Source organism: Zalophus californianus, chromosome 5 (assembly GCF_009762305.2).
Source record: "Zalophus californianus isolate mZalCal1 chromosome 5, mZalCal1.pri.v2, whole genome shotgun sequence".
In the NCBI taxonomy this organism is placed as follows: Eukaryota; Metazoa; Chordata; class Mammalia; order Carnivora; family Otariidae; genus Zalophus; species Zalophus californianus.
This window is the reverse complement of record NC_045599.1, coordinates 85837817-85850971: the sequence shown is the minus strand read 5'-3', so window position 1 is coordinate 85850971 and position 13155 is coordinate 85837817. Positions and strand designations below refer to the sequence as shown.

The following is a 13155-nucleotide window of genomic DNA, read 5'->3' as shown; positions in this document are numbered from 1 at the left end:
CTATGGAGAGAGAAAAAAATTAAAGGCAGTAGAGGGACACTGCATATTAAGATACTGACTGATACAAGGTCTAAAAGACTTGTAAAAAAAATACGCACCCATCCCACACTCTTTTTTTAAAAGAAAGATTACATAAAGCATATATAATAATATTCACCAAACAATACTGAAATTTAATGCATGTTGTTGAATACTGAGGGAACAGTTTTAACTGGAAACTTTAAATGTACTCCAAGATCAAAGGACTTCATAATCTAGGTCAGGATTGCTGACAAAATCACTTTTCAGTAATAAAAGATAAAAGATCCCAACAGAAAAGAAGACACCTGCCGTATCAGAATCAGAAGGCATTAAGTCCATTCTAGGTCAAGTAACATTCAGAAAAAGCTCTCTGGCTTTGTTCTATGCTCTTGGAGGAATCCCTAGACACTTCAGTGAATAGGTGGGATACTTCTTGATGGATTATGTATACCTTTCAAACAGTAATGTGCATATACTCTTCCTCCCAAACACACCAGTTCCCTTGACTCTCAGTGCCCCCCATTCCCAACCTACCATACATAAAAATGGCTTGGGGAGCTTTAAACATAGATCCCCGAACCCTAACCCAAATCTACTTAATCAGAACTTCCAGGGGGGAGCCCTAGGAAGCCAAAGCTTAACAGCCCCCAGAGTGAATCTCAAATCTCCGTCACTCTGACACAGCTCTGTGGACACGTGCTGGGAACCATCACCCCAGACACCCTCCCAACCTTGTAGAAGAAACCACTGCCTTTGGAATCAAATGTCTGAGTCTCATCCTTTAACTAGTTTTGAATTAAGAAAATGATTCAGACTCAGAAACATGTTAATGATAAGTCTCGTCAAAGGAAACAATGTCATGACTGTAAGTGCTTCGAGAATTCAAGAACTGTGCCATTTATTGTCCCAAGTAGGGTAAGGAAGAGAAGTTTAGGGAAGATTTGTGGTTCAGAGCTATAAAAGCACCACAAACAAATAACGCTGCTGGAAGCTGGCCAGGCAGGGTGGGACAAAATCTCACAGAAGGTTCCACAATTCACGCACTTTCTTAAATGTTTACAGCAATGAGGGGCTCGACAAGATATTTAGCTGGTGAATTATCACTTTTTGATTAATCTCCTGGAAAGGTAATCTTTTAACTGTAACCTTTATGATAAACCCAAAGCTTATAACACATGTTTGCTATAGGAAATTTTAAGCTGTAAATGAATTCCCCAGCTTGCAGTAACTAATATACTACTGTAAACATTATTTGGTTCCTTGTGGGTTGGAAAGCTTCAAGCTGTTCAGATCTAGCTTTCTCCTTGCAGCCTGTATGAAATTATAAAGAGTTTCTAGCACATTCTGATCCAAACCACACGAAGTTGAGATCTCCATTGGGTTCCAGCCCTTATTTTATAAGTCAGAACTTCCTGCTAGGCTCCATGGTGTTCTTCATGAAGCCCATTTAAGTTATCTGATCCCTAAACATCAAAGGTTTCCATCCATCTACATCAAAACTTGCTAAATAAATTATCTAAGACAATAAGAGATGATATTTTGAGTTACTTTGGCTTATTCAGTCAGTATGACCTGATACATGGTGGGAACCTGATAAATGTTTTTCTGAACTTAATCTATCAACAAGTAAATGTAATATAAATAAAGGAGAGAAAAATACAGTAGGGGAAAGGATGCGGTAAAAAGAGACAAAAGAAATAATGAATGAAAATATAACGAATCATAAGATATAGAAATATATCTTATTTAGTGCAGAGGTGAAGCCTGGTGATCTGTGAGCTAAATTTGCCTATAGATAGGTTTTGGTAGGTCTGCATGGTATTAAAAAGTTGTCTGTTTTTTGGCCAACTCTCAAAAAAAGAAAAAAAATCCAGGAGATTTCATACTGAAATTGTCAACAACAACAACAAAACTCCCCAAAACAGGTAACTTTTTTTTTTAAAACCCAAAACACTGGAAACCCAAGTCACCCTGGGCCCCCATATTCCCTCAAGTGCAGCTGAGTTGTAGCTCCTTGGTGGGACGTGTCCTCACTCATCACAGAGCTGGGGTCACCTCACTTAAGCGTTTGCCCTTAAACGTGACCAACCTCCCTCATGCCATCACTTTTCTGAGCCCTGTAAGCATTTGAGCTTTTCATCCGATCTCTCCTAGCTCCTTTTCCTGACATGTAAAGAACTGGTATCCACAGGTAAAATGACACAACTGTAATACCTGAACACTTCCCAGCACTCCTAATTCCTGGTTCAATGCCCGCTACCTATAGCAGTCTTCAGCAGGAAGGGATACAGAGTAAGCATCAAAGAAAGAAAACCTAAAGGGTCAATGCTAAAGAGACAATTCCCACTTTCCACTTCCGTTGGTCATTACACATGGATGAAAGTCTACCTCACATAGCTACAGTAACCCACTGGGCATCTGCACATCTCACAGCGATCATCATTCCAGTCCTTGTTCTCACTGCCTCTCTGCGGAACACTCACGAACAGGATTCGGTTCCACTTAGTCACCCAGATCATTCCTCCCAGCGGCTCTGGCAGGCTGAAGACTTTCCACTAAAATGCCTTCCTGTACAGAGACTGTCTCCTCACCACGGTTCCTACCATCGACATTTTAAACATGAGAGTCTGAGTTGAAAATAAAAACACTTTCTGTAAAGTTTAAGTTATAGGAGATGGAACATTCCTTAATCAAATGTCTTTTTAATCAATTGCACTAGAAATTAAAATGTATTTTCTCTTCTCTAGTTCATTTTTTATTTAAAAGAAACTATTGATTTAAGTCCAAGAATCTATAGTTGAGCAAAAAGAAAAATTTAACCAACATAGGATTATGAAAACATTGGATCAAATTTCAATCAATTACTATCCAAGGAGTTTTGAAAGGGAATAAACAAATTACTTCACTTCTAAGTGAAAGCTTTATAGATCTGACATGAAAATGCTTATTGCCAGAGTTAACAGAAGCTTTGCAAATTAGTGTCTATATAGAGAGAAAAAAAAATCATAAAAGCCAGCGACATTTTCGGGAGGAGAAAAAGATAGTAGCTGCCAGCACTCAGACAATGATTTTCCTGTGCAGTTTTAGTCCTCAAATTAAGCTATCTTGTCAGTAATTGATTTAAACCATGAGTCCCAAGAACTGGTTTAAATCTTGACATCTAAAAATGGATATTAAAGTCTTTTTTCCTAAAAGATTCTAGATACTGAAAGAATTCTTGGCTTTAATGAGCTGTTGCCATTTCATTCAATCAACTAGTGTTTTATTTATAGAATAGCTACCACAGGCAAGGAGCCCTGTGGGGTACATGAAAACGAAGCAGGCAAGTCCCTGGAATGGAGCAGGGGAAGAGAACATGCCGAGTATGACAAGGCAGTAAAGCAGGGGCTGGGATAAATGCAGTGGCACAACGCACTATTACAGCTCACTCACTTATGCATTTGTGCATTCATTCATGCAACACATATTGGGTGCTTCCTCTGCTAGGAACAATTCTAGAAGCAGAGGAACATGGCCCCCACTCTCATGAAGTTATGGTCCAAAAGAGGAGAGAGACAATGATCAAATATAATTTATGCATGGAGGACAGATGCGCAATTCTGAGGAGACACTGAGGATGGTGATCTGGCCTGGTCAAGAAAAAGCAGTTGACCAAGGCAGCTTTGACCTGAACTGTTATGAAGAGTTCCCGGGGCAGAGAATGAAAACTCAAATGCAAAGGTACTGTGGGCCCCAGGTGCGTGGGGAGTACTTGGGACTGAAAGAAAACCAGTGGGCCTAGAGCAGAAATAACGCGAGTCCTGCTAGATGAAGCTGGGGGACAGGCAGGGCCCAGATCATGAGGGGCTCTTCAGGCCACAGGAAGGATTTTGGCTTTTATTAGGAGAGCAATGAGAAGACATCTGAGGGTTAAGAAGGGGGCAGTGAGGTCAGACTGAATTTTGAAAAGACGAATCACTTTGCTTACTTGACTGAGACCAAATATGGCAGGAAAAGAAGAGCAGAATGATTCAGGAAACACATGATGTTTGTTTAGATGACGGTGGTCGAAATAAGCGAGTTTATAGATTTGAAATATTTAGGCAATAAGATAGCCAAGCACTGGGGACCATTCTTTTAAGAAAGGGGCAGGCAAAGGAGAAGTATCAACGAGAGATGACTCCTATGTGTGTGGTTCTGGATGGAAGGTGGTGCTAGTCCCCGAGAGAGCAAACACTGGAAAAGAGCAGGTCTGGGGGGAAGGGAAGAGAGATCATGAGAGGGATCATGGATATGTCGGGTCTGAATAGCAGGACGCAGCAAGGTAGATGGGTCTGCAGGTAAGAGGTGAAATGTCATCTGCATAGCGGTGGTCACCAAAGCCACGGGAGTAGGAGACATTGAAGAGGGAGAACATATAAAATGAGAAAAGGAGAAGGCGTGGGGCCAACCCTTGAGGACTCTGACATTTAATGGCTTAATTAATAACCATTGGAGAGATAAAGAACCACTTGAGAGGTAGGAGGAAAACCAAATGAGCACGGCACCACGGAAGCCCTGACTAGACTGTCTTCTAAGAAGTGACGTGGTCAGTGTCAAATGCTGCTGCAAGGTGAAGTAAGACGGTGGATCTCGTGACACTGGCAAGGCTGTGTGTGTGTGTGTGTGTGTGGATGGAGGAGCTAAAGCAAAGCTGAAATGAGTTGAGTGTGACATGGAAGCAATGAAATAAACCCATCTCCCAAACCGGCTCAACTGGGTGTGGAAGACAGGACAGGAGAGCAGGGCAAATGGAAATGAGTCTGCGTGGACGTTGTTTTTGGTTTTTATTTTTAATAGGAGAAAATGAAGAGTGTCTAAAAGCCTTCAGAAAGGGTTTCTTTCCTAGGGGAATGTCAGCTCTGAAGGGCAGGGAGAGAGAAGGAGGATGATCATGCTGAGATCATGCTGAGGAGGGCGCTGGGGTATGTTGCAAGGACAAGCGGAGGTACTGGCCTGGGAGGAAAGGAAGGTAAAAATGTCTCTACCGCAACATGAGGGAAGAAGGAAAGGGTGGGAGGAGATGGTTGATACCTAGAACCGAGAGCCCTGTCAGATGTGAAGTCGATGGTGAGGTCACCAGCTAAAAAGAGTAGAAAACATCTGAAATGGGTCAGTGAAGAAAGAAGGAGAGCAGAGTGAGGGAAAAAAAGGCTGTGTAGAGATCATCTGCGGTGGGAGATCAGTAAAGCATGGAGGACTGTGATGATGACTTTTGTGTAGCCTTGAAGAGGCGTATTGTCATGTTGGTTTACATCCAACTGAGCTTGAGCCAGATTTTTTAATGGAATGCTGGGGTTTTGTTTTGAGAAATCAAAACTGAGCAAGAAGATAGACAAGTAAATCCATTTTCAATTGAGGAGTCTAAGACTAGAATAAGCACACTAAGGTTTCCAATAAATTTTACTAATCAAACTTAATCTCCTAAGTATGTGGTTAAGTTCTATTCTTAAATTCAACTCTTATTTTCTTTCAAAATAATTTCAGAAAATCTCACCCAAACTGATTCCTTAACATTATTTTACATCTACATAATAAGCAAAAATAAAAAATAAGATGACCTAAATGCAAATCTGACATATGTGTAACTGAAGTTCTCTTTTTTGTCAATATAGGCTACACCTATTATAAAGATATCTCAATCCTGGGAACTGTAAATCATAAAAAAAAGTGGACATTCATAATTTCAAATTTTGGGTGGCAAAGAACAATCAACGTAAGAACGTATGAGTTATTTTTTTTTTCCTACCATATTCACAACACTTCTTTTTTCCAGTAGTATTCGAAATAAATTAGCTGTAACCTTGTTATCATGGACACCTTGCTCAAGGCCGCGATTATCATCTTGCATGAGTCTTCGATCCATGATAACTTCAATCTGACCTAACAAACAAACAAACAAACTGGCCAGAGTTATTTAATACAAACATCCAGTGAGAATCACATAAGTTTAGGCACAGTCCTGATTTAAGCCAAGGAGACAGATCCATACAGCCCAAAGTACCAAGGGCTTTCTCAAAACAGCTAGTACAAATGCAAAAAAGAGGACTGTATTTCCATTCTTCTTCATTAATGTCTGGTAAAATCTGGTAAGAAATTTAAAAATGAGACAGATCAAAACTTAAGTGAAATTTAAAAAGAATTAATCTGAAGAGTAAATTATGTCCTCTAAAATTTTTAGTGGTAGCATCTGGAATTTAAAAACATTTACGAGGTTCATTAGGAAACATACATCACACATGGAGTAACAAGGCAAATACAGAGGTGTAGAATCTAAAAAGGATTTGAAAGACAGTTTAGGTTACTTGATATCTGGTGATTCTCTGAAGAAACCCCAGGATTTGGAGACTCCCAGCACGTACCCCCTTCCCTCCCTGGTATTAGGTTAGTGGCATCAACTATCCTCTCTCCTCCAGTTCAAGAAGAGGTCATATTCGGTTCCTTCACTGGCTGTGCAATAATTCCACACCTCCTCTAGTTTAAGTTGTAAGCTAAGAGTTAGGCTATGAGAATACAAACTAAAAAAACCCTATCTAAAACAAAGCAAAAAACCACCCAGAGCCACAGTCATATATTTACACTAAAAAAAACTTAGTCATACATACTTAAAAATATATGCATATTCATCCATCCACTCATTCACATTTGTTATAGTACTAAATGCTCTTTTGGCATAAAAGAGCAATACATAAAATATTTTAATAACTATTATTTTTACATAGTCAATCCAACTCTGTTTAGTTCTTTCTTCTCAGTTTAGGTACCCAGTACATAAAACTGCCAGTGATGGTCAGAATTTTCGTTGTTACTACCTCCAAATTTATTTTAGAACACAACTGTCTAGAATGTGCTCCTCAGGCACTGGGACGAACTGGCCATCTAGAGCTTGATCACGTCACACCCAAATGAGTACATCAATCTCTTGGCAATTTCTCTCTTCTCCCTGCCTCCAAATGTTAGCCCTCATAACATGTGACACTCAGTAAATCTGGGCTGTACTCAAATTGTTCTTCTGTTTGTAGGTACTCAAATGCTAGGGTGCTTGGCTGTCTGTAGCAGGGGCACCTGGGCCAGGTGTGACTCTTGAGCCCCCCACTTTTAAACCTTGCCTTAAATTCTCAAAGCTGGGTCCTTAAATAGGGAACTAGACATTAGGACTGGAGCAATCATGGACTAGACAGTTATGCCACTTCCCTTGATAAAGGCAAGCTGAGAAATAAAGCTCCTCTGCCCCTAAACCACATTTAGGAATTTTATGTGAAGTTGTCCAATCTATAAATAGTTGACTTAATTTTTTAAAAATCAAAACATATGGAGTGCCTGGGTGGCTCAGTTGTTAAGTGGCTGCCTTCGGCTCAGGTCATGGTCCCAGGGTCCTGGGATCGAGCCCCGCATTGGGCTCCCTGCTCCACGGGAAGCCTGCTTCTCCCTCTGCCTACCACTCCCCCTGCTTGTGTTCCCTCTCTCGCTGTGTCTCTCTCTGTCAAATAAATAAATCTTAAAAAAAAAAAAGGAAAAAAATTAATCTGTGTTTATGATTTCTCTCTCCATCTTGTTCTATCTTTTGGAATCCTTAAAGTTGTGTCTGTCACCTCTTTATCTGCCTAGCTGTATCATTTCAACTCCCTTTCTTCTTTTGGGTGGAAGTGCCCTAGAAGGATGTGATTCAGAGAAGGACCTAGGTTTAAACTGTTAGGTCCCGCCTTTGCGAACTTAGGCAACTCTGGGAATTTCTAACTTTTATCTCAGCTCCCTCTCCTCTTTGGCTTCGCGGAGAGTTTCCACAGCCATTCTATTATGACAACGACAGAGGCTTGTGCAAACAATGAGCTATCAGGAGAGAAAAATTAATCTTTAAGAAACAATGGTTTCATGGAGTTTTAGGTCCCTCATTCTTCATCAGAAGATTGAGGAAATACATTATTTTATGTTATTCTCACAAAACCAAAATTAATAGCTGGTGTCTGAAGATGATAATTAATACATATGACCAACAGAAAAATTATACACATGGAACTGAAACTTGTAAGAGCAAAAAAGAATCCAAACAATACGTACCACTTTTCAAACTTGAAACCCCTAAAGACTGAGCAGAAAGTAGTGTCAAGCGATGCTTGGTATCCTGTATATAGGCCATTGTAGTCATCGGATAGACATTTGCTTGAAGAGGTAATTTGCTCATTGTCATTCTAGGCTGAATCTATAAGGCCAAACAGTTCACTTTAAAGAAATCAAGTGATATTTACAGATGTACGTTAAAAATTAGTACTGACTATAGTCACATTTCTTCCAAAGAGAAAAAAATATAGCTTCCTTTCTTGTTCAAAGGAAGAGCTAATTTGGGAATTAAAACATTCTTTCAAACAATATGAAAAAAAAATAAGGAGGATCTTAGAAAACTTTTAAGTGAGAAAGGTAGAACTTATCCAGGTTTTTAAAATAGGCATTCCTATTTAAATTCAGAATAAAAATCCTTAACAAAAGTCTTCTAGCTTTCCAATATTTGCATAAAACAAATTATAAAGGTATTAAGTATTCATTTCTCATCTAAATCTAACATACTGCTTTTGTAATGAATGCTAAGCATAATAGCTCTCTATTCCCTTTCAAAAAATATCTCTTATAATTCTTGAATCAGTTTTAACAAATACCACAGATCCCCTCATCAAATCCTCTAACACATTACATTAAAATAATCAAATTCATATTTATATTTAAAAACTCTTCAGTGCTTATGTTTCCTGTTTAGTGTCAATGTAGGTAGTTCCATATTTTAATTTTTCTTGGTCTAGCATGTGAATGCATGAAATACGTTTTTTTGTTTTTTGACCAAAAATTCACTAAGCTGGTTGGGGTTAAGGAGATTCCCTCAAACCGCAGGAGGAAACATCAAACAGAGACTTCGTTATGAGGTATCTTTTTCACACCACATAAAAATGACATCTCTCCTGTTCAGCTCATGCAAGTCTGACATGACACTCAAGAAGGAAAGGAGTACAAAGTTACTGTAATAGTACTGAGTGCCCATTATAAGGAGGCAAAGTACTGGGCATTCACAAATATGATCTTTAACCTTTACAACAACCCTGTAGTGCATCCTTCAACTTACTGGTTGTACTGAATAGTGTCCCCCAAATTCATGGCCACCCACAACCTGTGAATGTGATTTTGTTTTGAAATAGGATCTCTACAGACATAAGGTATAGTGGATTAGGGTGGGCTCTAATCCAAGGGCTGGCGTCCTTCTAAGCGGGAAATCTGGACACAAAAGGACACACATGGAGACACGAGGAGAATACGACAGGGCCTCTGGGACAGCAGAGGCAGACAGTGGAGTGATGGGTCTACAAGCCCATCAGAAGCCACAACAGGCAAGGAAGCACATTTCCCAAGAGCCTCTGGAGGGAATGTGGCCCTGAAGACATCTTGGTTTTGGACTTGTGGTGTCCAGAACTATGACAGAATCAATTCTTGTTGTTCTAAGCCACCCAGTTTGTGGTAATTTGTATCACAGGCCCAGGAAATTATGAAACTGAAGAAACAACTGCAAAATGTTAAAAAAAAAAAAAAAAAGAAAGAAAGAAAGAGAAAAGAAGAGATAGTTTCAAAGAATTTTCCATTTCTCCTTTCCAATCCTGACCTTCCCACTCAAATTAACTTGTATACTCAATGAAAAGGACATTCACACTGTCATGACTACGGGGCTGCCACCCTCATTCTCTACCTGTCGGTCTAGATTTCTAGTTTTGCCCAAGGACTACTCTTTCCAAGGCTTAAAAAATGGCCTATTTTAGAAGCAGAAATACTTAGGTCATAAATTTAGAAATTTATAAATTTAGAAATAATATTTTCCCATTTATTCAAATGCTCGATCCTGGAAAAGAAAATTCACATTTTTATTCACTTTCACTGTTTTTTTTCATTCATGTATACACCCACACATACAAATAATTGCTTCTGTAAGATTTTAAGAAAAGAGTTTCTTTTGTACACAAGGAAAATGAATCACCACCATAAAGTCGGGGCTTCATTTGAAAACCAAACAGCTGTGGTAGAATTAACATGTAAATTCAAAGTGTATAATGCAATTTTTGTGCTTTGAAAAAGGTTTAAATTTAACCTTTGCAGGAAATTGTAGAAGAGAAAATTATCACAATCCCTTCCACTCATCCCAGTTGAAAATCAGACAAAGTAAAAGCATTTGTTGTGAAATTATTTCTATTCACAGCCAGAAATTTCTAAAATGCTAATGTCTCAAAAACATGCTAATGTTTTTAGTAGTATTATTTCAAAGCTACATTGTCACACACATATACTTTGAATATAGAAATTTAAGTAACAATCAAAAGAGCCCTATTAAATTAGAGAGCTAACAATCTGAAAAAAATTGAGTCAATTTTCTCATTATTATTTCAAACTATTTTGTGAACATTTTGATTAAATACATACCTACCCACATTTCTAAATATATATGTGCTTGTATTTCTTGGTCTACGTATATGTACACCTGTGTGTGCACAAAGGTAAATACACATACATTATTGATAAAAAGAGGGGAAGAGTTTTCCTAAAATTTAAGAGCCCATTATTATATTATACATTTAAAAGTATGTATGTAATAAACTAAATATGCACAGACCATTTCTTTATGAAGGGAAAAACATATACTCCACCAATCCCTAATTATGTTTCCTTTCTATTAGATAAATTCAGATATATTTTGGTGTCAAGGTATTTAACATGCAAATGGTCGCCAAATCTGCCTTTGAAAAAACTATATCTGTAAATCAGATGTTCTACAAACCAATCTCTCAAATATCTGTTCTAACTTTGGAAACCTGGTTGAATATAGAACCTCTAAGTACCTGTTAAAATTCAGTTTTCCTTTAGAAATAGTTTGTAAACTTAAGCATATTTTTCAAAGGATCCGATATTAACCGGCCCATTACCATATATAAAAGTTACACACTAACAGCTATTACTTAGACATTTTAAAGGAAAATTACCTGGTATCCATTCAGGTCAGTATAAAATTTGTTTTGGCTGTTTATGCTAGAAGAAATTCTCATTGCAATCTCACGATTATGTTCTTTTCGGATGTCCACGATATTGGACACTTCCACAGTCTGTCCATCTATTCCTAAATTTTAAAAGAACATATACGTTAATAGAAATTTATTGCTCCACTTTTCTTATACTGTATAGAACTTCCAAAGTGACATACATTTTCCTTTTTCCTATTCCTATCTTCACCATTTTTCATGTTAACTGTGCCACTGTTCACCTTTTTTTCTTTTTTTTTTTTTTTTTTAACACTGCCAGACGGTAGAAAACATTTACTCCGGAGCGCATGTAACTCAACAGAAGGATGAAGAGGTTGGGATGAGATAAATGCAGATGAAATATAACATGCAAACGATTCTCCAATGAGTTCTGGAGGGAAAAGAGGACGTTAAATGAGAAAAGGTCAGCCCCGCTCTAGGCCAGGCCGCCTGTCACGTGTACGGCCATTCTCCAACAGAGCCATTTGAGCCTACTTCTTCACGGCTAGCATTCCGCATTGGAAATCTGAAGCAGTGAGATCTACACTCTGTTGGTTCAAGAGACAGTCTATTATTGCCCATGATCTATAATCTAGGAAGAGACACGAGATCCGATGAGATGATTTATGGCTAAAATGGATATTATCATATTAGTATTTGTGGAGTATAATCTGGAGAGCGCCCCAGAAGTTAAATCAATTTTAATTGAGTTTGGTATCTCTCAGGACCTCTTTTTATGGAGTGATTCATTTTGTCCTTTGCTATATAAAGCAGAGGACAGCTTGAAGAAGTCCCAGATGTATCAAGTATTTTTTTGGATAAGCCTAAACCGTTCACTAATTTCTATCTGTCATGCCACCCTAACTATATCTTCTGGTCCTGAGTGAAGCCTTGGGTCTATTTCCGAGATGGAGAGGGGAATTATGGCGAAATCCAACACTCCTAATACAGACTGAGTAGAAGAGATATTGGATCTTCTACGAAATCAGGAAAGCAAGCAATCAAAAGAAGAAAGACTGGCCCTATCCTATTTCATATGGCAGAAGGTTTTTAAGGTTCTAAGAACCCTGGACACGTACCTGCAGCTGTCAGTCATTACCCACCAGGCCTCACACACACTCTGTCACAGTGTGCTGATCACCAGCACACTCTTTAGACAAAGAGGGCTATGTAAAGAGAAAGGGGAGTGGGAGAAGGGAGTACGGAGGACTTTTTCTGGAAGCCAAGAAGAATCCCCAGGGCTTAGAGAAGGTGAAAGCAAACAGTTAAAGGAAGGAAGTTTGAATTGGTGGGACTTGTGGAAAATAATGAAAGTGCAGCTAGCTGAGGCACTACAGGTTTACGTGAGAAGTACACCGGAAATTCTAAGACATAAGTAGTAATATGCTGACAATACCAAATGGGTGGAAACCTCCATCAACAGAATTTTCAGAATTCTCACAGAAGTTCTTTTCTGGGAGATGTTACTCTTTCAACTCGACAACCTCAGAGATGACTTCAGCTTCTTACTATGTTCATAAAGCTGTGATGAGCAGTGTGACCTCATGTGTGGGGGGTTAGAAGGTCCTTTTCTTTTCCCTCCCACTTTATGGCCAGTCTGAACCACTAACCTCTGCCCTGTAAAATATACATATAACTTTCCTTCTGACAATTACCAGATAGCTGACCCAAATAGCTTCACTACTACCGGGAAGTTAAAAGAAAAAAAATCACATCCACTGATGCTAGAACAACGGTATTTTCTTTGACTAGGAAATGTATTACTTTCGATGCAAACTTTCCTTTCAGTAGGTTTATGTCAACTCAATATCTTTCAAAGCCAATGAAATGTATATGGAATTTTAACAGACAAGCTTCCACAAATGAACCAAAGATGCCAAAAACACAAAATACAGCACTAGGGATGAAGTCCCCCATGAAGCATTCAGGAGAACACTTCATCTGCTGGAGGCATTCGTGGCTGTTTAGCACCGCGTACGTTTTCTCCTCTCTAGACTGGATATTCTCCCAGGGGTCAATAGAGTACATGAAATGAAATAAAGTCTTAACAAAGGAGAGTGTCATTAATTTCAAG

The 13155-nt window shown here is 38.7% G+C and overlaps 1 protein-coding gene across 6 annotated transcripts in view; it reads right to left on the bottom strand.

Moving 5' to 3' along the window:
- MAN2A1 (mannosidase alpha class 2A member 1) overlaps window positions 1-13155 on the bottom strand; it is a 168143-nt gene that overhangs the window by 15881 nt on the left and 139107 nt on the right. For 5 of the 6 annotated variants that reach the window (XM_027604650.2, XM_027604653.2, XM_027604655.2 and 2 more), the window contains 3 exons: window positions 11046-11179; window positions 8098-8239; window positions 5789-5922 (listed from right to left, as the gene is read on the bottom strand). In XM_027604650.2, the coding sequence (XP_027460451.1) occupies window positions 5789-5922; window positions 8098-8239; window positions 11046-11179 (410 nt within the window). The other variant, XM_035727548.1, reaches the window with a different exon arrangement.